This window comes from Lontra canadensis, unplaced genomic scaffold (genome assembly GCF_010015895.1).
Source record: "Lontra canadensis isolate GAN:19392208 unplaced genomic scaffold, GSC_riverotter_1.0 scaffold61, whole genome shotgun sequence".
NCBI classification, from domain to species: Eukaryota; Metazoa; Chordata; class Mammalia; order Carnivora; family Mustelidae; genus Lontra; species Lontra canadensis.
Window position 1 is genome coordinate 9,122,195 of NW_022631055.1, and position 25,634 is coordinate 9,147,828.

General features: G+C 51.0%; 1 protein-coding gene across 15 annotated transcripts in view; it reads right to left on the bottom strand.

The window, feature by feature from the left end:
* The window catches only part of INPP4A (inositol polyphosphate-4-phosphatase type I A), a 129,550-nt gene that overhangs the window by 11,803 nt on the left and 92,113 nt on the right, over positions 1–25,634 (bottom strand). For 6 of the 15 annotated variants that reach the window (XM_032877880.1, XM_032877876.1, XM_032877872.1 and 3 more), the window contains 11 exons: positions 25,464–25,481; positions 22,813–22,996; positions 21,127–21,345; positions 19,729–19,996; positions 16,024–16,056; positions 12,038–12,210; positions 10,908–11,031; positions 9,822–9,948; positions 9,379–9,519; positions 6,847–6,944; positions 3,007–3,119 (listed from right to left, as the gene is read on the bottom strand). In XM_032877880.1, coding sequence (XP_032733771.1) covers positions 3,007–3,119; positions 6,847–6,944; positions 9,379–9,519; positions 9,822–9,948; positions 10,908–11,031; positions 12,038–12,210; positions 16,024–16,056; positions 19,729–19,996; positions 21,127–21,345; positions 22,813–22,996; positions 25,464–25,481 — 1,498 coding nt within the window. The remainder of the gene's footprint in view (positions 1–3,006; positions 3,120–6,846; positions 6,945–9,378; positions 9,520–9,821; positions 9,949–10,907; positions 11,032–12,037; positions 12,211–16,023; positions 16,057–19,728; positions 19,997–21,126; positions 21,346–22,812; positions 22,997–25,463; positions 25,482–25,634) is intronic. The other 9 variants (XM_032877887.1, XM_032877884.1, XM_032877881.1 and 6 more) reach the window with 5 other exon arrangements.

Genomic DNA, 25,634 nt, shown 5'->3' on the forward strand with positions numbered 1-25,634 from the left:
TGACTTTGTCCCCCTCCCTCATGTGACTCCCCCCAGAGGCTGTTCTTTCCAGGCCTAGCCTCCCCCTTCTTTTTGGGGGCATCACCATCTGTGCACTGACTGTACCAGCTGCCCTCTTCCAGACCGTGCCCAGGCCATCTCAACACAGTCAGACCTGTGCTGCAGGCCCTGGGCAGAGGAGGGCAGCAAAGCCCAGCTATGGAGGTCAGAGCAGCTCCCAGCATGCCCCACCCCTGGCCGAGTCTCCAGGCCTTTCTGGAAGGCGTAGCATAGACCGGCTGTCTCTGCTCTCCTCTCATCTGCACAGAACGGGAATACCTCAGAAGAGCTTCCCCTCAGCCACCTGTTGATGGTCAGGCCCCACAGGCTCTCTACCATCCTCTACCTCACTCAGGGCCGGGCAGGGGTCAGTGCACTCTCCCCTTCACAAGTGGGGAGCTCAGAGTGTGGCAGCCTCCAGGCTGAGGAAAAGCCATGCAGGGCACCTTCTGTCCCCACAGGAAGGACATTTGGGGTATTTTCTTTGTACCACTAGATATAATTCTAGGTACACAGTCCCCAAGAGGAGAAAGCCCTAAAACAAAAGATTTTTAAGTTTACAGCAGCTTCATTTGGCAGTCCAACCAGATAGGAGTTGATGTGAGGCTACTCATGATCTTCATTTATCCCATTCTGTATAAACATTCATATTTTTTAATAAGGCGATATTAATGGGTTTGGTTCCAGAGCGCTGCCTGAGACTCCCCTGGGGATCGTCAATCGTATGTGGGTATCACATCAAAGAGGTGATGTGCACAGTGTTACACATATGTGCACCAACTGTATACCAAATCACCCTTCTAAAATATGGAAATCTGTGAATTCCAAAACATCTACCCACAGAGCTTCAGATGAGGGATTATGGACCTGTACCAGGTACCACACCTTGAGAACAATACTGGTATTTTGTGAAAAATCAAAACTAGATGACGGTGAGCTCCAGTAGCCTGTCGCACTCCAAAGAAATATCTGATCCACCACAGTGCCCTGGAGGTGGTCCCACGCCTGCTTCCCCGGCCAGCAAAGCCAAGAACATGCAGCCACTGCCAGGAATACCAGTAGGTAGGTAGAGGGCACAGTGCAGTCCTAAGCACGGTGTCTAGAGAAAGATGAAAGAGAAAAGGCCCAAACAAGTTCAGCCAAGACCATCAGAAGAAGACAGGCTTCTTTTGAGAACAGACAAAAAAATTTTAAAAGGAAAGAAAAAAAAGAAAGACACTAAGCAAACCCCTAAGCTCGGTGATGAGCGATACAATCCAAATGATGGGAGCCTGAATGTGCACCTGCTCACCGAATTCTCCAAGCAGTAGAGTTCATGACCCAGACACATGGCACAAGCTAGACCCACAGAGAGGTTCAAAGGACATCCACGTATACAGATGCTACATCCAGAACTAACATGAGACTCCAGAAGGCAGGCAGGGGTGACCAGAGGTGCATTCCTGCATGAGGGGGCCGTCTGTGTGCCAGGCTCAGGCCTCCAGCCTCCAGGAGGCCAGGAGCCAGCTCTGGAGCTCTGGCCAGTCTCCCCATCCACGAAATGAGGGCCTAGACCTCACCAACGATATCCTAACTGTTTAGCCAGGGACCCATTCTTTATACACAAAAATGAAAAGAAGTAAATCCAGAAAAGGAGGGCAGCTCTGGTCAAACTGGAGATGGGAGGCCTTGAGAGGTGCAAAGAGGGGGATGTTCAAAGACAGGGCTCCATGAAGTCAGGCCCTCAAATACAGGGTCTCCAGAACAGCAGCCAAGCACCATGACCAGCTCACTGATGCGGTGGAAGAGACCTGAGGTGGAGAGGAACACCTTCTTGATGAGGAGAACAGGAAAGCTCTAGAATGAGTAGCTCAGGAAAGCCATGGGGGGGGGGGCAGTGGGAAGACAGCCCTCCTAACGGCTTCTTAGGCTCTGTGAACTGGGGAGAACCAGGTGTGAGTGGGCTGTGTGGTGTGTCCGCCTCCTCCAGGGGCAGAAAGCTCTAGAATGAGTAGCCCAGGAAAGCCATGGGGGGCGGCGGGGAGTGGGAAGACAGCCCTCCTAACAGCTTCTTAGGCTCTGTGAACTGGGGGGAACCAGGCATGAGTGGGCTGTGTGGTATGTCTGCCTCCTCCAGGGGCAGAGCAGACAACCATCCCTCCCCTGTGCTCAGGCCGGGCCAGGACCTGGAATGCCGTCTGGGCATCACTCGTGCTCCTGAGCCTACGTGTGCGAGTCCCCATGCTGGACAGGTCACGGTGCTGCCGTGGAGACTAGTTAAGGTCACCCCTCGATAGAGGTGAGTGAATGGCTAGCTCTGGAACTCCACAAAAACATTTATGAGAAAATACTGGAAGTACTTGGGAAAAGAGGAGATTTGAACTACAATGTAAAAAAAAAAAAAAAAAATACTGTGTAAAGAGACTGCAAGGGTCCCCATGGTCTATCTCTGAAGCTATTAAAAGATGCAGGGGCGCCTGGGTGGCTCAGCGGGTTAAAGCCTCTGCCTTCGGCTCAGGTCATGATCCCAGAGTCCTGGGATCGAGCCCCGTATCAGGCTCTCTGCTCAGCAGGGAGCCTGCTTCCTCCTCTCTCTCTGCCTGCCTCTCTGCCTACTTGTGATCTCTGTCTGTCAAATAAATAAGTTAAAAAAAAAAAAAAGATGCAGAAGGCAGTGCGTTGTAGCTGGTATCGATTGCCCAGGCTTCTGGAGGTGACAACTGTCATCAGCCTGCTTATTAAATGCCCCAGGGGATAGAGTCTGTGTCTAGCTCACTGGAATTCAGCCAGCCCTAAAGTAATGAACTCATAGGCACCTTTCAGTATCCTCCAGAGTTCTCGACATATTCCGTGACTTTCTTCTGTGTCCACAGGGAGAAATTTGCTCTCTCCACTCCTGGCTGAGATTCTGATTTATTATCATAATTACGATTATTGGCAGCAAGTACCACAATCCCATTCTTTTCCTCAGTATAATGAGGGTACTACCTCAGCGGCTTGCCAGAGAATGTCGACGTTCTTATTCTTCCTGGCGTGTACGTTCTGGCCCAGAAAACGCAGCAGCTCTGGCAGGCATGTCTGGCTCCGAGATCGAGGTAGGCCTGCAAGACAGGAGGAGTCTGTAAGAGCTGGTGGGGTACCCAGGCCCGCAGCCCACAGAGGTCGCTGTGGCACAGGCACCTGACCAAGCTGGAAGCTTCGGTGACTTATGCAAGAAGAGGGTGTGCTTAGGGACCGGTCCTGGCTACCCACACGGGAAGCACTTAAATCACTTTCGTGGCCACTTCAGTCCCACCTGCCAAGGGCAAACTTATCTTCTTTCAGCTCTCCCAAGGGGTCAAAGCACATATAGAGGGTCACAAGGGTGGGAGGAAGTTAGGAAGACCCATCTGGTCTTCAGAGCCTCCGTAGGCAGGAGGATGCTTAGGGCGATGGGTCTTGACTACAGAATGGGCTTGGCCACCCCTAGGGGTGGCAGTAGGGCCTCCTCCCGTGGACCTGAAGTGACCTATTCTCTCGGAGAACCTCCCTCTGCCACCGCGACAGTCTCCAGCCCTTCAGGGACCCCATGAACTAGAAGATCAGTCTGATCACTTAACCTAAGAAACCTGGGATTTTCAAACCCCAGGATCATCAGAGAGAAAGAGAAAAACCTCCAGGTCATGTCTAAGAAAAGAAGCTATGGTGCCTAAATCCCCAAATTAAAACCGAACACAGGGAGTTCTGGGATCCAGCTGCACAGAGAGCTTCCAACACAAGCTCACCGTTGTGTACCCAGGAGCTTATGCTAATTACTGCATGCACATGATATGGGTCTGGCACTGTGCTGATCAGGGGACTGGGCCAGAAACAGACGTGGAAAGGGGGGCTCTCCTCATGAGGGGCTCACTCTGTGAAAGAAGCTGTGGGGGCCTGGAGGAGGCCTGCATGTCTCCTGGAGGAGATATGGCACGTTACTTCCCCAGATCGGCTGCAGCTTCTCCCTTGCCACCCATACAGCCCCAGTCAGTGCACACCTGCCCACTGATGAACTGAGCAGACTCTGGGGGTATCATTAGCTGCACCCTATTTCTTCGGCCTCACAGAGCCCCGATTCTCCTTGGGCTGAAGGTGCAATGGGCTGCTGCTCCCCCGGCTTCCTAGCTTGTGATCCAGTGGTACTGGTCCAACATGGAGAGGCCCACACCTGGCCTTCTTTTGTCCTATAGGCCACACCCTTCTGTGCCCTTCGTCACCAGCCAGATCTCCTGGTGTCTCACATCATTGGAAAGAGGCTACCCTCCAAGACGCTGAGCACAGAACTCCCACTTTCTGACCACATGTCTCACTATGCCCACTCATCTGTCCTCCACATGGCCTCTGTCCCTCCTCCCTGCTCCCCCTTGTGGTACCCTGGCCAGGGGTCCAGCCCTGCAGAAGACTCTAAACCTCCAGTCTGAGCTTGGGCACTCCACTGTCCCTGACCCCTGCAGCACTTGGAAGGTGGGTGCTGGTGGCAGTCAGCCTGGGCTCCCTCCCTCGGGGACTCGCCCTCCTGCCTCTGTGTCCTCAAATGTCAAATGGTGTGAAACCAGGCCCACCCCCCGCCCAAGGCTGCTGTGAGGATCACATTAGATAATCCAGGTCAAGTATGTAGACAGCTTAGCACATGCAAGGATTTGACAAATCTGTCACTTTCAACTATGCTCACTGCTAAAGCATGTGAGGACACCTCAATACCTGGGAGTTCCCAAGAGCCCAGGTATTGGTGACCTGCAGCTGAAGTGTCAGGGGACCCTTTCACTTACGGCTTTCAACCCTTGCCACCTGGGGAGTTTCTGGAACTCCCGATGCCCACCACTCTGGGGTGGGGCCCAGGCAAAACAGCCCAGGCTCCCCAGTAAGTTCCAGTGTGTGGTCAGCACCGGCACCTCTGCAGTTCCCTGGGCAGACTGAGGCCACCTGCCGGGAGCATCCTGTGTGTCCCCCTCTCCACAGCGCCCCTGGTCTGTAGTCCTCAGCTGCTCCTGCATCTCACAGTTAGGGTTTCTCTAGCTCCTTCCCCCCGCTGCCCATCCTCCGATCTCACGTCTCTGCTGATTTCTGGGATAGACTGGCCGATCAAGGCAGTGTCATTTTGTCACTTACTTGCGCTGGCTGCAGCCCTCGCCACACTGACTATGCCTCAGAAGTCACCAAGGACTCCTTCCCTCACTCCCGCTAGGCACCCAGGTAACACTACTGCTCTCCTGCCTGCAAGGACTCTCTCCCACATGTCTGCTGAGCCCTTTCTTCTCAAGCCACCTCCACACAGGGCTCTTCCCCAGAGACCCTGTCCTCAGCCCCTTCCCCTCACACACCGTGATCTCAGCCATAAGACAGCCCTATGTCACCTGTGCCGCTGACCACGGTGGCAACACATGTGCCCCACCCAGCCTTACCCGTGGCCCATATCACAAGGCCATTGGTGCCTGGACTGCTCTCTTCACCCTCCAGCCCTGCCCCCCTCCCCATCAGCAGGCTGCCAGCTCATGTGGCCGTGACCAGCACAGGCCCTGTGTCCCTCTACCATCTGCCTACAGCTCTCTCGTCCCCAGCACTGTCTCATGCAACTGCGAGGCAGCATGCTCCCAGAGCGACTCCCCCTCATGCCTATCCTGTCTACCCATACTCCCAGGTCAAACTCGAAGGGAGAAGAAGGCGCTGTGCACAGAGGCCTGCACCCCTCCTCCAAGCTAAACAGCATACTCTTGCTGATTCCAGATGAATCCCTGAAGGCTTTCCCCACACTGCTTCCCTGCTAGAACTAAACTAACATCAACTCCCCAGCCCGGCCCAAGGTGCCCTGCAACACAGCGTCTCCTAAGAGTGACACCGCTGTCAACTGTCTAAGTCCCGAGCCTCAGAGCCAGGCCAACCCTTCCATGCAACCAATACTGATGCCTGTGTTGTGGCATTGTCGCGGCGAGTCAGGGCAGAAATGTGCACAGAACATGGCAGGGCACCAGGCACATCCGTGACCGGGGAATGCGAATGTAGCCTTTTCCCATCTTCCCCCTCAGGAATCCCCCTTGAAGAACACTGGTGTTACCCAGGGACCGAGTCTGCCTCCTTTGCTCATGGCTAGGGCAGTGCCAGCACAGAGAGGTGGAGCCCCTTCCTAACCAGGCAGGGTCTAGTCTCACTCTTCACTGGGTCCCCTGGCGCTTTACCTGGGGCAGGTGCTCAGTAAGTATGAAATCAGGAGAGACTTCCCCATGTACAGATAGTATGGTGAGCCCAGCACCCCTGCCTGAGTCCCGGGGCTCAGAGAAGGCTGTTAGCAGAGTGATGGCTGCTGTCACTCTCTCCTGCCTCTGGGGACACCCACACAGCACTAAGTGTCTGCCCAGCATCCCACTTGACATGCCACAGAAGGAGGTGCACGGGGAGCTCACCCCAGCGCGCAGCCAAGTGGGGCCTTGCCTCTCTGATCCCACCTGTCCTACAACAGGAGCACAACATAGGCCACTGTCATTACTGAACACCAGTGTCCGGGACAGCTTGTGGGAAAGCCCCACCATATCCAGGCGGCAAGACAACCAGCCAGAGAAGAATCAGCAAGGGCAGCAGCCTGAGGGAACCGTCTCTGGTTGGGGCCTCAAACCAGGCAGAGTCCAAGCAGGTGAACAGGCTGCTGGGCTGGGCGGGGAGGGAGGGCAGGGAAGCAAAGCAGTAATCATGCATGTGGGGGGGCATCCGGATGGGAGAGCAGACAGCCTGAGTGGCAGGAAAGGCTCTGACACCCAAAGTGACACAAGACAGATGACAGGTGAAAAAGAAACCTACCGAGAGTAGAGAAATACTTACAATCCTCAGGCAAAACTTCCTTAAACTGCTCAAAGTAGGAGTTTAACCGCACCAAACTTTCCACATTGATAACTTCTTGTAAAGACGTATCTCCAAACCTTTGGAGGTCAGATGGGGACACCATAAGTTAATGGTCTTCCTTCCCACATGGGCTTAACTGCACTGAAGCTAACGGTGTTGAGTCTATTAAGGGTCAGCACCCAGCTAAACTCTAAGTCACATCCCTCCTCCCAAGCATCAGGCCATTGCTACCCGGTAGGTGACTTGTTCAAATCCATTTCATTAGTGCGAACCATGCACATTTGTTAGGGATGTGCCTCAAAGCTGACTGAAACTCCACCGTCCCAGGCCCTCGTGCGGCATGCGTAGAAAGCCCTCTCGTAGCTGCTCACAGAGAGGCCCTGTGTCCTCTCATTCTGGAGCTGCTTACGAGAGGGGACAGCAATGGGGCTTTGGCTGGGGGTGAGGACCCAGTCCTGTACTCGAAGTGGAAGTCACTGTGTCAGCTGAACAACCACACGTGACTAGCTGATCCTCCCAGGCCATGTGTGAGGCCCTAGCATACTTCTCGCCATGCAGGCTCACCCTGTGCGCACCTCCCAGGTAGCCAGGATAGGCCGGAGGTGGGCATGCAAGGTGGTCATTAGGCCTGGATGCCTAGTCCAGCTCCACTACTGCCCCACTGAGCAACCTCCAAGCACATTAGCCTCTTTGTGGTTCCACATCATCCTTCAGCAGGCAAGACTCCCTCCTGCAGGTCCATTACAGCCCCATCCACCCCGATACCTGCAATGGCTCTTCCCCTAGGCACCTCCTCCCTCGGGGCCTGTCCTGGGACACAGTGAGCTGGTTTATTTATGAGCTGAGGGGACAATATCCCAAAAGCAGATGAATGAGCAAAGACCTGGCACTCGCCAAGTCTTCCCCGTAGCCTACTGTCTGTCTTACCCTCCTCCACCTGCCCCTCTGCTTACTGCAACGTGGTCTTGCCTCTGCCCTTTCCAGAAACTGCTCCTGCAGTCACCAGGAACAGCAGCTGGCGGACGCAGGGAGCATCAGTGCCCTCGCTGGGACAACCCCTGCCAGCATCCTGATGCTGTCCACTCTCCATGATGTGGGCTCCTCCAGCTCTGCTCTTGCCTTAGTGGTCTCTGCTTCCTGGGCTGGAGGCACCAGCCTAAGCCAGCCTCCATCTGTCCCTGAGCATGACCCTTCTCCTGGTTCTTGGGCTCAGTGGGTGCCAACACACACTCACTACCACCCTGAAGGCCTATGTCTATTATCCTCTTCACCATCTCTATCCCACCCTGCCCAACAGAAGACCAAACCTTCCATTTCACCACTGAAACAGTCCTTCAGTCTGTCCCTTCTCCATCTGTACTACCCCTGCCTGATCCAGCTCACCGCCTCTGGTCTGGACCCTTTCCAACAACCTCATCATACTTGTCCGCCTCAAAGCTTTTTGGCATGTGACCAGCAAGTGATCCACTTAAACTGTAGATGTGACTGTATCCTGCCCTACTCAAACCTCTTTGATGTCTCCCACCAGCCCTAACACATCGCTAAGTGGGGGTGACCCTATACTCTGCAATCAACTGACGTATTTAATGGTACCTGCTGTGAAGGGAATTTGGTCTCTAGGGTGATGTGCTCTCTTCCTTTTGGGCCTCTGGAACCCAGCGGTCAGTATCAGTTGACTCCGGAGTATAGGTATTGACCACTGGGTTCCAGAGGTCCAAAAGGAAGAGAGCACATCACCCTAGAGACCAAATTCCCTTCACAGCAAGTACCGTTAAATATCTTTTTATGCTAAAACGCATATGCCGCATGAATAGAATGATGACAGGAAAGGTTTTCACATACTAGTGGAAGGTCATTACACATGCCCAAACCTTCCTCCTTTCCAACACACACACATGCACACACACGCTTGTGAACACGGGCACATGTGACTCCTCTCTACTGTCCGGCAGGGAACCTGGAGGGAGTTTATAAGACACAGGCCTTTGGAAAATCAAGGCAAGTCTCTTACCTGGCATATAGGCCCCTCAATCTCACCACTGCCCATCCCAGCCTGGGGCCTTGGCCTCCAGTCCCACACGATTTCTCCACACCTGCCTTTGCTCAGGCTTTTTGGCCTGAGATGCTAAGTGTTTCCTCCACCTCCTCATCTAACTCCTACTTACTCTTCAAAACTCAACTTAGCCATCATCTCTTCCAGGAAGCCCTCCCAGACCTCTTCCTGGGTCTCCCATCAGGACCCCCACTCCCTGCATTCATCTTCATCCTTGCTCCCCCATCTCTCTCCTACCTGCCCTATACAGACCTCTCCTATACAGACCACATCTGACCCATCTTTGTGTCCCCAGCACCATATCACACGGCTGGGTGTATGGCGGCCTTTCAAGAATGCCAGCTGAAGGAAGGGGGGCCGGCAGTCTCTGCAGCACTCAGAGCCTGAAGAAGCCATTTTCTACCTCATGTCAGTGACCACTCCACCCACCCCAGGCCCTGTGAGAGCCGGGCCCTCACCTCTCGGCCAGTGTCTGCTGCTCGTTGATCCCCACATTGAAGAGGACGGGTTGCACCCGCAGCAGCATGCCGCTCTGGATCTCCCGAGGCAGGGAGTCGAATAGCGGGCCCGGCAGAGGGATCCGCACGTTAAAGCCATCCCTGCAAAACAGCAAGACAGGCAGAGGGCGGGTGAGGGCTGTGATGGGGGAGAGGCAGGAGCAGAGGCGAGGGAGAAGAGGAAAACTGAGCTGGCCTCGACATGAGTGCCTGTTGGGCTGTCTGGCTCAGTTGCTTCGCAAGAGCTGGTCGTGAGCCTTTAAAGGTCTGCAAAATTAATGTAGGAGACTATGATCCATGTCTTTAACTGAATGAGACACAACAAAAACGAAAAGCACATCACATGGAAAGAACATAAATTAAAACACAGTGCTAGTTCTGAGGATTAGAAAAAATCTTTCTACCGATTTCCCGTGATGACAGGCAGCATGTCAGTCGATGCATTAGAAGTGGCCTGAGTGACTTTGAAAGTCACGTTCCTCAGGTCCATGATTCCAAGGCTCATGTCCTCCAGCATGGCCAGCTCCTCACCTGGATGCAAGAGAGGGACACAAGGCTGTCAGGGAGAGGGGACCTGCCACTCTTCCCATGGGCTCAGCACGACCACAGAGCTGGTTACAGATGGCAGGTGACAGGATCAGGTGTGGCTGTGACCAGAGGGGACCTCTCCAACAGCAGACTCACTTCTCCATGGGAAGTGCTGCTACTGAAACCCCATGGCCATGCTCATCAATGCCACTGGTGGAGACATGCAGCACGTTCCTGGCCCTCTCCTGGGGCCGGACAGTGTGGGGAGGCAAACCACATGCACAGAAGCTCAGGAGGCAGAGCTGGCACTTTGGAAGTGGACAGACAGCCACAGAGCACCATGTAGCCAGATCCTTCTACTCTGTGGGGCTTGGCACTTATTTGATGTCTTGTAACTCCAAAGATGGACAAATACTTCTAAAAAAAATTACCTATTTTTACCCTCTCAGAAGAAATAAACAGAAAATGAAAGTAGAAAGAAGAGAGTCTTTTTTTGAGGTCAATTTGAAAATATCTTTTTTTTAAATTTTATTTTGAAAATATCTATTTTTAAATTTTAAAATATTCCTACCCTTTGACCCAGAACCATCCCTTCTAACAAGGTAGTGGCTGCAGAAATGGGCTCACAAGCCACCAACACTCGTGGACTGAGACATACGGCAGCAGTGTTTTCTTAGGATTAATTCAGAAACAGCCCACGTGCCTCACCGGAAATTACCGCTTAAATAATTATAATCCCTCCTCAATTAGAAAGATCTTTGACTGTAACAACAACCACCAAGAAAACAAACGAAGCAGGACTTTTGCTTGGTCCTGACATACTGTGATGATGTCTGGCTTTATTTTAATCAGCATGAGCTGCGTGCGTCATCAGAAAAACATTCAGGAAGGAAGAATGGGCCTCACGCACGTCCGCATTGCTGCCGGACGCCGGGATCCCGGGGGCGCCCCTGGGGGCTCACCGTAGGTGCTAAGCAGGCTCTCGAACTGGGCCAGCAGCCCGATGGTGTAGAGCTGCCGCAGGAAGCCGTCGTCATGCAGGCAGTTCCTCAGCTTGATGATGAAGCCGCAGATGAGAGCAGTCAGCTGTGGGGGAGACACGAGGCGAGGCTGTTGTCGGGGGGCAGACACCGCCTCACGAAGTGGTCCCCAGCCTGTGAAGTGCCCTTGGCCCTGAGCTTCTCTGCTTCTGCTGCTCTGGCTGGGCTGCAGCAGCATCCTTTCCCCCTCCTCCGTCTGGGGTGTGGGGGGTGCTCGGCTCTGAGGCGATGCAGGGCACAGCCCCGGGAGGCTGCGCAGCACTCTACACTTGCTGCTCCTGTTGCTCCCAAAGGCCAGTTTGGTTTTTGGCTCAGCTTCCAAGCCAACTTGCCTGGGCTTCCTCCTGGGCTAGAACCTTCTAGAAGCCCAGAATTCATTCCTCACAGTGAATAGGGCCTATATACTCACAGATCCAGACCAGCTCCGGCTGGAAACTGAAGAGACCACAACAAAGAACAGAAGTGCGAGAGAACACGGTCACCCTGCAAGTTACCTCAGGGGGAGATTTTCTGAGGGGATGGGCCGCCAGAACCTCAGAGAGCCAGACTGACCCTCTGTCACTGTTCACATCGCTAATGGGATAACTGGCACTTGCTAAACTTGTGACATTCACTTAAGTTCTTCCATTCTCCCAAATCACTGCAATAGCTGTGCACGAGCAGCAGAACTAAGGCACAGACTGCACTGACAGCAACATCCTTCTCTCCCTCACTAAACTCCTTCCTGGAAAGAAAGGTGGCCATGAGGCCTGGGCCGGCCGGAACCCCACACGCCTTGGGCAGGAGCAGAGCATGCGCACAAGCCACCAGTGCCCGCCGCCTCCTCAGGGAGAAGCGTGGACTCAGACCTTCTCTTAAACATATACTTCTCAAGTAGGATTGCTCCCTCCGGGTTGAAATCTAGACCTATTAAAGAAACTTAAGAGCCACAGGCTGGAGAAAGTGTTGGCCATCCTTGGTTTTTTTCAACATGAGGTGACAAGGATCTCCCAAGACTATTTTCTGGGGGCCGAGGAGCCCGTGGGCTCCTGCGCGCCACTCCCGGGGCTTACCGTCTGGCAGAAGACCACATCGCGGCGGTACTGCAGACTCAGGTACGTGGCTATGGTGGGGGCGCTGTCCTGCATAAGCAGGAACACCATCGCCTTCTTGGCCTTGTCACTCATCATGGCCACGCAGTCTGTGAGGGTGGTCAGCAGGGGGTAAAGGGCCTCGCTCCATTCTCCTGGGCACCAGAAGGAGTCGTTTGAGGAGGAAGACCATTAAGAGTCAGGTTCTAGAAGTTCAGCAAGTTATGTGCCCCAAATGCCCCGTGCCCCCCCGCCTTCCCCCTCCCCACCCCCTCTGCACCTCCTAACTCTGCTTGGCTCAAGCTCTGGCCCAGGACTGGCACCGAGTTCTGCCTGGAACCACCCTGGTCTCCAACATTCTGGCTTGAAGCTTTTCCAGTAAATAAGCAGCAGACCTCCTAGGGACCACTGAGGTAGGCCTGGTCTCCCTCACCTACTGGGGACAGTACTCATAAATGTTTAAGGTTATTCCTTTTGAGGAAAATGACAAAAAAGCTTCTGTGAGTCAACTGCAAGTCACCACTGTTCCATCACCCAGGGAGAGAATGGCCCCCAAGAAGTGACCTATCATCCTGCTTCTCTTGCCTTGGCTATTAATGCAGAGGCCCCCATCCTTTTCGAGCAAAGGACACCTCTATCCTTGTGCGGCCGTGTGTGGCTCATTTCCCACATCTGGAGGAAAGGCTGTTCCACCCTGTGTCCCAGGTTTTCAGCTCTCAGAATATCCTCCATTTCTGCTCTCACATTCTTCACCACCCCTGACCCTCTTGCCTGGTGCCCTCTATTTCTGGTTTAGTTTTCTTTTAGGGATACTAGGAAATTGTGATCCCGTACCAAAACAATTTTTAAAAATAGAACCCCCGGGGTGGAAAAACAGAGTTAAAGGTATTTGGGGCTTTGGCTCTTTTTTGCCTTCCTATTTAAGAAGGTATTTAAAAGAGAGAAGACATGCACTCATCAGTTCTATTTATAATGGCTCACCAAGCCCAGAAATAGGCATTTAGCCACCACTACTGACTGAGACCCCAGGTGCAGCAAATGTGCCATGGGCAGGGAGTGGAGCCTCGACAGCACATGGCCCTTAGGAAGGGGTGCATGTCACAGAACACCCACAGACATCACTGCACCAGGGAGAGGCCACAGGCCAGGTGGGCGGTATGGCCACCAGAGGGTAAGCTCAGTCTTAGATAAGAGCCACAGAGAAGGGAGACGGGCTCCACTCCTCTCAAACTATGTAAGTAGCACTTCATTGAGAAACATATTTAGAGAAAGGCCTAAAAGTTGCAAAAGGACTTAATACTCGGTGTTTGGTTAATGCAGATTTTCAAGTATATGCAGCCACTCAAAATTTGGAAATGCTCTCACAGTGTGTGGACAACGATTTGTGTCTGTGATGCAAAAAAAAAAAAAAAAAAAAGGCGGGCTTAAATTTAGAAAGTCTGCAGCAGGAAGGTCTTAGCAAAGAAGTCATGGTGACATAGGAGACTGGACTGAGGAGTAGACAATATGAGTCTCGGGCCCCTGTTGCTGCTAAACAGTGGTGGCCACGGACAGGTCTCTTGACTCCTTGGCCATACAGGTCCTTTTCTGGGAAAATGGAAGAGCTCTGCTAGGTGACACCCAATCTCTTTCTTCCTCTAAAAAATCTCAGAGAAGAACTCTGTTCACACATGTAAGTTTTATTCAGCAGCAAGTATTAAAAAAGACCAATGGCAGCTTAGTTTTAATAGCCAAATAACTGGCATTTCATTAACTAAGTTAGTCATTAACTAAGAAGTAAATGCTCATAAAGCAAGTGTTGGCAATTTTGCTTTGCTTTTCCACTTAACATGCATGTATATCAGTACATATGTAATTAATATGCATTTTAATCTGAAAATGATCAGAAAGTACAAGTGGTCTTTGATGACTAAGCAAATCTTCTCCATGCAATACTTTTTGACTTTACCTACTTCTCTTTCAAAAAAAAAAAAAAATCCATTTAAATATGACTTGTTTTTTTTTCCATTAGGGGAAAAAAAGAAAAAAAACCCTGAAAAAAATTGGGAGTAAAGGAAGAATGGCTAAAAAGTGCTAAGAGCTCGTCCTGGAGAAAAGATGTGGGTCTGGGTGGGAGACCCATCTGCCATGTGCCCAGAGAAGGGCTTCAACATGTCTGGATGACTCCTGAGTTCAAGAAGAGTACCAACCACCGTGCACGTGCAACTATTTGCAACTATTTTCTCATTTAATCCACAGAGAGAGAATTATTAATATGGGTAAGAAAATAGCTCAGAGAGGTTAAGTGTCTTCCCAGACACACAAAAAGAATGAGCATTTCTATGTGTCTAACTTTAAACTCTATGTTATTTCTATTGTGTCAGACTGTTTCTGCCAAATAGACAGGAGGATTGGGGGGTGGAAATATATTTGGGGGGAAATATGAAGAAAAACTACATTTAGAAGTTTCCAGACAAAATGAATTTCAGAGACAGAAATGAGATTTCCAGGACCTAGCTGAGTAAGATATTGGAAGCTAGATTTGATAAAAGGGTTATATTCTGCTCCCTTTGTCAAGAAAGTCTTATTATGAAAAACGAAACAAAACCCAGCTCAACTAAACAGCATCCTTAGTGATGTGGCTGATTCACTTTTGGGGGAAAGTTCCTTGTCTAGCTGCTAATCTGTCAATGCTTGACGACTGGTGGCCAAACACATGCTACTTTGGGTAACTCTGAAGGACTTTTTCAAATCCATACTCTGCTCTTCCCCCCTCATTAACAGGGGAGGGAGGGAGAAAGACTGAGGAAGACTGAGAGAAAAAAAATATGTGTGTATGTGTGTGTGTTGACTGAGAAAAAATTTAGCTCTCCAGGAAAAGCCAAAGGAACTCTTGGCAGGGGACCATTTTAGTCCACTGATATTAACTGAGGACAACCCACCTGTGCTTCTAGAAATGTCGTGGTTGGTCTAAAATTCATGGGTGTTACACGAGCTGAGAGGGTTTGCTAACACTCACAGGGAGAGTTTGGTAAATCCTCACAGCACTGGTTTACTGCACTCTAGATATAAAATATGTGTCTGGCTACCTCACATTTATATTCATTCAGAAATATGCAATCATCCAATCATCAGACTGATTGGGTAGTTGATTTGGGGGGGGCGTAAGCAAAAGCATGTATTTGGGGGTCTCATGCTCACTCTGGGGAACCCACAAGCCACGACCAGGAAACTCAACATGCACTAGAGAAGGGGTCGGCACCCTTTCTCTGTAAAAAGGCTAGATAGTAAATATTTTAGGCTTTGAGGATGATGGAATCCTTGTCACAACTGCTTGACTCTGTTGTTGCCCCACAAAAGCAGCCAGAGACAGCACGTGAATGAGTGGACGTGATTGCCAATAAGATGTAATTTACAAGAGGAGGCGGTAGACAGGACTTGGCTCAGAGCTGTAGGTGGCCGACCCCTGAACTAGAGCCATAGCCACTGACTCCTACATGCACGGGCAGCAGGGAGATTCCATTTTTAGCACTATCTCCAACTGAGCCTGTGAGCAATGCCCAAGAACTCTAAGCTGCACCCAGACTCAGAAGAGAGGATGTTGTGTGATTGCGAATGCTGCATTTGGGTGGCTACAGCCCCTCCATGTAAGGCTCACATGTTCAGGTGCAATCAGAGGAAGTGTTGTTTACAAAGACGCACTGCTCCGTATCAGGAAGTCCAACGCACCCATGGACATGAATTGTCTGAAAAGGTTTTAGGATGGGCAAGCAAGGAAAGTATCTGTGGTAGCCTACTTCAGGCCACCATCCCCAACCCAACTGGTTCCTCACCAGACCTAAGAGACGTTGCTTACTGCCTCAAAGGAAGAAACTCCTGAAATATTTTCCTAACTCTGGAAGCACAGGCAATCTTGGATAATTCCGCTACAAACACTACTTGAGGATTAAAAAAGCCATCTGCAGAAGCCTTGAATGGAAACCACGTACCTGGGCTGGACTCGTCAGGAGGGGGGCTGCAATCTGCACAGAAATGGAGGGCGACACGGATGATTAAGGAGCAGCACAAAGTTCAAACATGAACAACTCAGCGCTTACAGCGACTGCGTCGGCAGCCAGCCATAAGGTGGCTCAAATGAGCAGAGAAGAGGTCAGAGGCAGGCCTGCCCGCCTCTTCCCTGAGAAGTCCCACGCAGGCACCTGGCTGCTCTCAGGCAGCCGAGCCCTCTTGGTGGTAAACACTGATCGACTCACTGACTTGTTCACTCATGTTGCTAAGACTCTTGAGGTAAGCAAACTCACACACTACAATGTGATCCGATGCCCTCATCGATCACATTGCATGTGGCGGAGCACAAGTCGTCTCCCAGCATCTGGAAGCACACTTGTAATGAGAGAGACTGACCAGCAAACTGATCAGAGCCTGTGGCCCTGCCTTGCGAGTGGAACCCGGGCTGCAGACTCACATGCTGAGACCCAAAGGTGAGGATCCAGTGATGAAACCAATATACCACCCTACATCTATGCCAATCTTAGAAATTTCAATCAAATTGAAAACTTTTATGATCTGGGGGAAGTCTAGAATTACAATGTCCCTCCAGGTCACTCAAAGAATGCCAATTTTAATTCAATTGCACTACGCTACTCCCATTTCAGCAAGTGAAGTACTCATTTCTATTTATATTTCCCTTAACAACTCTAAAATTCCTTGGTTAACTGGGCGTGCCATCTGGAGGAAAACAAGTCTGAAAAGGGGTCATTTTATGTCTGCAGGATACTGAAACGGGTAGTTTCAGAGCCCCCCAAAATAGCTGGAACCGGCTGAATAGAGATGTTTACAAACTGGATTGCCCAGAGGTGGAGGGGGCAAGGGATCCTTCCTCTCTAGTTATCTTTGGCAGTGACTTCTCCCACTGGCAAAGGGGACAGAACAGAGCAAATGAAAAGGCCCCTGTGAGCTTAAAACTTCAGCCTCTTCATTAGGCCCTAAATATGCTGAGACTGGCTCCCTAACAAAAAGAAAAATCCACAGCGGTGTGCAGTGATACAGGGCAGTGATTCTTAGACTTCCGTCCAACTAATCAGAATTACCCCAGGTCTTGAGAAACAAACAAACAAACAAAAACCCAGATTTCTGCCTCCCCATAACCTTTCCTCCAAAAGTCTGAGTCTGAGGGAGGAGGAAGGTCGAGGGGCCTGTTTTCATGATCATCTGTGAAGATCCCAAATAGTTGTGAGCATCCCTGAAAAGGCACTGACGGTTAAACTCAGCTGGGTAAATTCAATCTCTCAATCAAAGCAGGGAATATGTGTGTGGGGTGGGTGGGGGTCTCCTTTGGTACTCTTGGACCAGTGGCTTGTACCTTCTCTGAGGCCATGGAGTCCCCTGAGACTTGATGACCTCTGTATACCTCCTCTCATCTTAGCACATAATCTCAGGGGGCATACGAACCTGGGGTGAACCCCCAGGTCTCGGGTTAAAACAACCTGGTCTGAGGTTTGTCTGAATGGCTCTTCAGAGATGAGGAGAGGATGAGTGCGTGCATAGCCAGGTCATGAATGCCACCAGACGAGGTGGCTGCGGGTGGAGATGCAGAGGGGTGTGGGGCACTTGTGACTTGTGCAGAAAGTGGGAGAAGGAAGGAAAGGCTCCCAGAGCCTCTGTGGTTCCAGCTGGCGGGGACTTGTCAATGGGTCCCTCAGTGGTGTGTGTCTGCCAGGCAAGACTCTGAGTCCTGTGGGAGAGCAAGCTAGAAGGCAGGGGAGCTCCTGAGCAGAAGATGGACACCAAAGACCTAGCACAATGTATAGAGCTAGAATGAAAAGTCACGATGCCTCTCGAAGAGGCACAGAGTTCTTTGTGTATGGTAAGCTGGTGTGAACACAACCTGTTCATTAGGCTAAAACAACTGGCCCAGGAAGCTAGAATGGTATGGAAAGTCATGCCAGAGCTGAGCTCTGGCCCTTGACGGTAAGAGACTGGGTAAAGAGCTTGCAGTCTCCAGTCTCCTTTCTGATCCTCCTGATCACATCCAGCTCTGAACGGCTTCCTAGCTATGCTCACAATTTTTAAATTAAGGATCATCCACAGTTAATTTGGTGGCATACGGTTTCATACATATCTTTGAGTACTGATCAGTCAAGTTAGACTCTCTCAAATGTATGCTTCATATTCCCATGACCACAACAGAACTGATTTGCATGGCAAACATAAGCCATACCCTAAATACCGTAAATAAATGCTCATTTAAATAACTTGAAGGCTGAATTTAAATTGTCTACATTTGACCAATACAGGATGTTGCCTAGAAGAAAAGTGACATTTAACTTACGAATATAACAGAATATCTGATTAAAAAAACTCTCTCTGGCTTTTTTTTAAAGCCCAATAAATTACTCTTTTTATATCTGCAGAAAAATTTTAAAATTACAAGCAAGACAATATTGAAGAGAAATGAGCAATGAGCTTTCAGATTTAAAAAAAAAAAAAAAAAACAAACACAATTTACATTTAAAAAATGAGAAGACAAACAGGCAAAACAGCTCCATGAAACCAATCACAGGTTTGGGGAACTTAAACTACAGTCCTTCACAGATGGAAGGGTGGAGGACGTGAACATTGCTGAATCAGAGGCTCAAGTGAAACTGTGCCCTGGGAACAGACTGCAGGCAGACTGAAAAAGTGAAGGGCAGCTTACAAATGAAGGATTTATCAAGAGGCTGTGATAAAGGAACACGCGTCTACCTTGAATGAAAGCTGTCCAATTCAGAAATGAAAAATCCTCGCTGTCTGAAGGCTAGCCTTCGCCCATCTGGGCCTTACTAACTACAGCTTCCCACTCCCAGAAGAGAGCAGTGGACGGACACCACAGCTAGGTCTGCAGCCACCTCAGCTACCTGGCCCATGATCCCCTCTGGCTCTCACAGCAAGACGTGGAAGGCCGCGAGAGGCAGGGACCAAGGACGGGCTGGCAGACAAAGCATGCATGCCCAGTTTTAAGGCTACATGATGGACAGAGTGTCTGGTTGTGCTCCGTCCCCACAGGCAAAAGACTATTTCTGAAACACGTTTCTGCAGGCCAACGTCCTACCATCTACTGAGAACCCTGCCTCGGGGGCAGTACCAACCGGAGGAACCTATCTCAGCCCCAGGAGTGGGTTCCCCCATCTGACTGACCCACGAGTGCCACGGCAACATCCCCCGCTGGGTAACAGGTAACAGCACCCCCAGCTGATGACAACCAGCCTCTAGACGAGTCTGCCGAGCCTGCTAACAGCTCTCATCCAGCTGTGTCCCTGCATGAGTCACCTTTTCCTTGACTCTCCCACCTCCTAATGCAATCAGCAATCTCAGGAGAAAAGCATCTGCGTTTTGGCCGCCTTCAGGTTCTCAGATTGCTTTACGAACCAGAACAGCCTGAGAGCCCCACCCTGACGGTCAGGGAGACCCAAGATGGCCTTAAGAATCTGCCTTTGCTGGACACACAGATTTGCACAAGGGCTCCCCATGCGTGGACCACGGGGGCTTCTGCCCTCCCTGCCCGCTTCTCTGTGCACTGTGACCTCCAGCTCTGCCTGACAGCCCTCCCTGCAGTCTGTATGGAGGGAAGAGGTCATGGAGTCAGACACAGAGAGACAGACAGACGCAGTGCAAGGTGGAGGCAGCATGAATGGGCGGTGTGGACGCATACGCACATGTGGTTGGGTGAGGATGGCATGCGGGTGAGGATGGCATCGAGCAGATGGCAGAGGGGCATGGCGAGGCGGGGACATCGCAGAAGGGGTCTTCCGGTTTGATCCAGTAGGCGTGGCTGTCCCGGTTACCTTTCTTGCTGGTACAGCTGCCGGCGCAAGGGAAGACATCCTCACAGCCCTCGCCATGCAGGCGCTCCTTCTGCAGCAGCTTGTCCACCCGCTGAATGATGCACTCCAGGCTCTTGTCCACATTCAGCCACACTTTCTCCTTCCAAACCGAAAGGGTGCATTGGGGTCAGCTCTCCCGACTGGAAAAGCAGAACAGAACACACCCCTTTCCCTGCCCCCCCAAGCCCCCTCCACACATACACACACACACTGACTCCCCTACTCTGGGCCACTGTGATCATTAAAATACCACGAATTTAGAAATATCAAGATTAATTCAAAATTCCCTATTACTGCTATATTTGTTTTTCAAAATACAGATCAATGTACTGTGGTCATTGTTTTTAAAGTCAGAGACACGTTTGCTAGTAACCATCACAGAGGCTGGACAGGACTTCCCAGTGCCTTCCAGAGCTGGCAGACGGGCCACAGGGCCCAGGGGGCCAGCACGTCCCTCCTCCCTCTGCTGCAGACCTCCTACAGAGAGGACTGAGACACAGAGAGGACTGAGGGAAGGTAATGGGAGGTAATGGGAGCAGTTGATCACTTCAGATGGGGGCAGTGGGGAGGTGGGGAGGCAGGGCTGGAAGCGGTCTGCAGAAGCCCACCCAGAATACAGGACACCAGGGCAGGGCTGGAGGAGCCCTTCGCTGCTGACTAAAAACTCAGTACCTCACAGAAAAATGCCTCCAAGCAGTAGTCCTAAGAAATGACAAAAATGAGTTGTGTGATGTGTCACTCCCCCAGGAGAGACAGAGGCGGCTCTCAGGGCCACTGTGTCAGGAAGCAGGAAGCAACGCGGACCATGTCAGGGGTAGCATCTCCAGACTCCTCCCCACGCCACCAAATACAAATGGCCCTGGAAGGGCTAACTGTGTGGAGAGCTTTGAGGAAGCAGGGGGCCTGGCTGGTCTTGAGTAGATAGTGACAGGAGACAGGCTGCCAGCAAGGCAAGGGCTCCGTGGAGAACATCACCCCTTTCACCACCAAGTCTGGCCCCAGCCTGGCCTGTAGCAGCCCTGCCCTTCAGATGGACACAGGGTGTGAAAATGCCATCTCTCTCCCTCAATCAGGGGGCCCAAGTGCTGTCTGGGAAGGAGACTCGGAGCTTGTCCATCAAGCAGCCAACCTGTTAGGTACCCCTTGGTGGGGGAGAGGAGCTGGCCGGAGGCTTTGAATTTTTCAACCCAGGCCCAATGGCAGAACGGGGGCCACAGGCAGCAGACTCACCCACTCCTCCTCGTGCCAGTCCACCTGCAGAGAAGACCGGCTGTTCCTCCCCGTCCACCTGGCCATGAGGGTGTCCTGGTCGTTCCTAAGCATCACCTGCTCCTCCTCACTCGACGTTGGGGAGGCCTTGGAGGCAATGTAGTCAGGCCGTGCTGCGTTCAGCCCGTGGATGGAGTTGGCCAGCAGCTTGCAGTCGCACACGGTGACCAGCTGCCGGGTCTGCAGTACACACAAACCAGAGCTGCTGAGCCTCCAGGCAAGGGGTTGCAAGGCCGGCTGTCTCTGAGAGCTCAGGAGCAGACCCAAGGCCCTTCTCCATAGGGCAGGAGCCCTTGGGATGGCTGAGTTCAAAGACTCCCACAAAAAGACTGGAGGAAACAGGGAGAATGAGGGAGGTTGAGAAATCTCTGACATTTTTCCATCCCTGCCCGCCTCTGAGCCGGATGTGACTCGAGGCAGGGCCTGGAGGGAGCCCAGTGTCCTTGCCTTCACTGACTTCTTGGGCCATCCTCTCCAGTTCCAGGGGACAGGCAGGAATTTGAGGCGATCACTTAAGTCTTATCTTTTTGCATCTAATACTTAAAGCCCTGGACCCTGGGCAGTGGGGCTCTCAGCACAGCACTGTGGTTCTGGGGAATTCTGTATGCAGCAGGAGTTCTGGGGCTCATAATTTTCCTTCTGATAACATCATCTTTCTTTTCCAAATGGATCTAGTTTCCAGCCCTCGATCTCTTGGCTGAGTGAACACATGTGAAGGATATAACACATTCTGATCAGGAACAAGCACCTCACCCCAGCAAAGTGGGTGTGAGTGGGGAAGTATGATCAGAATCTCTGTTTGTGTGTGTGTGTGCACACACATGCGTGCGGAGAGACTGAGTAATCTGAAAAAGCATCATCCATCAAAATGATCTGATATATCTAACGTCCCAGTATAGACCAATATTTATATATTTATTTACATATCTATATCTGTATATGCATTTTAAGATTTATTTATTTGAGAGAGAGAGAAAGGGAGACAGTAGGGGCACACACATGCCGAAGTGGGGCAAAGAGCAGAGGGAGAGAGTGAATCCCAAGCAGACCTCCCCCCACTGAATGCAGAGCCTGACATGGGGCTTGATCCCAGAACCGTGAGATCGTGACCTGAGCCAAAAATCAAGAGATGGATCCTTAACCGACTGAGTCACCCAGGTGTCCCTGTTTATTTTTAATAAGGATCAAGTAACAGTCAACTAAAAAATGGCTTATTGACTACGTGTAAGCCAAGGAAGCTATTTCCTTTATTGTATGTCTGTACAATAACTCAGCTTTTTTCAAATTCCAAGTTAATAAAAATTGGCAAAAAATGCACTGATAGTCAGTTGCTAAGAAAGCTGCAGAACTATCTCAGCCTCCACAATGAAGCTGATGGACTTGAGGGATGACACATCTGCATGAAGCAGCAGCTGGAAGTCCCCCGCCCTAGGTGCTGTCCGTGGCCTGCCCTCATCCGGCTCTGTGACCACAGGGCAATCACCAAACCACCCTGGGCCTCTGGCAGAACTAAACCTGAAACTAGATCTTCAAGGTCATCCCAATGTCACCTTTTGTATGGACGGCTCTAAGCACATGGGGTGTCCAAAGGTTTCCAGAAACCCATGGGAGCCCCCATCTCACATGTAGCAGGGTGGTGTCTCCTACCTTGTCTGCCAGGATGGCGAGGGTTCTTTCGAGGCCAGTGGCAGACCTGTCCTTAGCCGCCCTTGAGAGCCGCTCTGCATAATAACTCACTTGGGTTTTCAGGGTATTGATCTGGGCAATGATCTCCTTGGCTCTGATGATGTCCTGTGGTATGTAGATTATGGACTGGCAGCTGGATGGTGTACTAGAAAGGATAAGAACAGATTCTAAGGGGTCTTCTCAAATCCATGAAGATGGCAGCAGCCTCCCAACCAACCCCAGCCCACAACCAACATTAAGTAAAGCATTCTGATACTCAGTGATGTTCTCCTAGGCTAGTCTAGCTATTAATGGGCAAAAGTAAATTTCAAGATTCTTTCTGTCTGTATGGTAGAGGGCTCAAAATAGTAAAACACAGTGAGGTCTTTTGTCTCTATTTGTAGGTGTCTGTATTCTTACATAAATGCATAAACAGATACTGAATCCAATAATCACCCGAATGCTCATAACATTTCACCTGAGAACCTCGCCTGTCAACTTATCCGCGGCACGGGAGTGGAGACACGGGGTGTGCTAATCTCAGAAGGGGTCAGTGTATCTCAGGGAAGGCAGACTGCAATGGATGCCAGACTTTCCGCAAGAAACCTGTTTCTCCGTTGGGCCAATCTTCAAACTTTCCATGCACATACACGTAGTTTTCTCTCCTCAGACCTCTGACCCCGACAACTAGACTTCCTTCTCCAGCACTTCTCTACTTTGAAAAATAATGTTCCATCAGATGAAGAAGAGGTGAAGAACGTGCCAAGCCAGAGGCCAGGTGTGGCCACCTCAAGAGCTTTGAACACCTGGTTCTTCCTCCTCCCCTCATCACCAAGCCGTGTGTGATCTTAGGATTGAGGTCAGAGCTACAGGCCAGCCCCTGTGCATTACAAACACCAGTGACCGGAGAACCGACTCTGCGTCCTGGCTGTGTGGGGCCTGGCTAATGCGTTTGGCCATTCTAGACGGAGATGATACATCCAAGTCTCTAGGCCAAGATCCTCATTCAATATAATAGTCTAAATGTAGGTTTTAGACCATCTGAGGAAGCCAAGGAAAGCACAGAGTGTAAGGCCCCAGTGAGGATGTCTCCTGCGATCTGAACTTGTGAGCTCTAGCTGGAATGGGAGTCTCAGCCTTCACTGGTCCCCTCAAAGAGCTGCCCTCTGAGTTTTGGAGATGAGGGAGAAGGTGGAGGAGCACAACCTCCATCACCTCTCTTGGAGAGGAGGACTTGAGACCCTTCCCTGCTGGGCTTTTTGGACCCTGAAGGCAGGCCCCCAAGAAACCTCCGTTGACAGACTATGGTATAAACATGCAAAACCCAAAAACCAAAGCATCCCAGAAAGAAACAACACCCCAAGCCCACACACCACAATAAAACACGATGGATTTGCCAGAAGCCCATGCAGCAGACCGCAACCAAGCCTGCGTGATCTGAGAAGTAATTTCACAGCACAATGTGCACACGACTACTTTCCAATCTGCAATCACTCTTCCAAATGAATAGCTGCCATTTGACAATTGAGTCTTAGAAACACAATCTCAAACAGGATTGTTAAAGATCTGTCCTTCCCTGGCCCCAATCTCTAGTGCTTCCTATAGATATATGCATGTGTATGTAGATGGCTGTGTACACTTTGACCAGTACACACAGTCTCCCAAGCCCGACGGAGAGCATCGCCTTCTACTCACCTTGTGTTCTTACAGGTCACGTTTTAATAACAGGAATCTGGGACTTACACACAGGAAGCACACGGCAGGGGGAGGGGTGTGGAAGAGTAAATTTCAAAGAGCTGTTAGGGGATGATGGCGAATATACAAGCATGTGTGCTCAGTCCTAGTCCTAGAAATGGGGAAAGCCCAAGAGGTCTCAGCACGTCCTGCTGTCCCCATCTCAGGCAGGGCCCTGCCATGGCCCCGAGCCTCCCCAGCTCTGAGATGGCACAGTTCGAGAGGGCTGGAGGTGCTTCTGGGGCCTATCACCAAGCAAAATGCCCCTGCAGAACCCTGGCTGTCACCTGAGCAAGCACGCTGGGCACAACTGGTGAGGGCCCGGGGCAGCTGGGGGGCCACCAGGCTGCAGATACAGTGCTTTTTAGCTGCCAGCTAATTCTTTGGTAGGAAAAGTCCCTTGGTTATATTAATTCTTTCTTTGCCCTCAGGGGGAAAACTGGCCCAAGGAACAGTGTTTTAAAAATCTGCATAAATTATATTCATGAGAAATGGAAGCTGGCTTCACTCCCATAAGATGGGACAGTAAGGTGAAAACTGAAGGCCTAAGATTCTTATAAAATAAGCCAGCAAGGGATTCCCGACCCTGCCACTGGGTGGACTTGAAATCCCAGCACCTGGCAACTTGTCCAGCCTGGGAGAAAACAGGGTCCTCTCTCAGAGTGCGCCCAGCAAGAAGCTGCTGCCAGATTTGGAAGGTAAATGGGACACTGGACATGGGCTATTCATTATCAAAGAACGTTGCAGTTGGAAGAGAGAATTCTGTCTACGAGGCTATAACCAGGGGCCGCCGGTGGCACCGAGGGCCGAAGCACCTCACAGAGGAGGGGACAGCACAGGCTTTCTCTACAGGAGAGCAAGACCCCAACAGACACTCTCTCCACAGACAGAAAACTCACCAACACTCCTCAAAACTGCTAAAGAAAAGAACCAAAATGAAATATTAGCAGTTAGCAAACACCAAAGGCAAAACAAAAAATTAAAAAGCCAAGTTATCTTTTGTCAAAATCTTTGGAATTATGTGTTGAGGTACCCACTACAGGAACCACAAAACTTAGGAGCTCATTCAT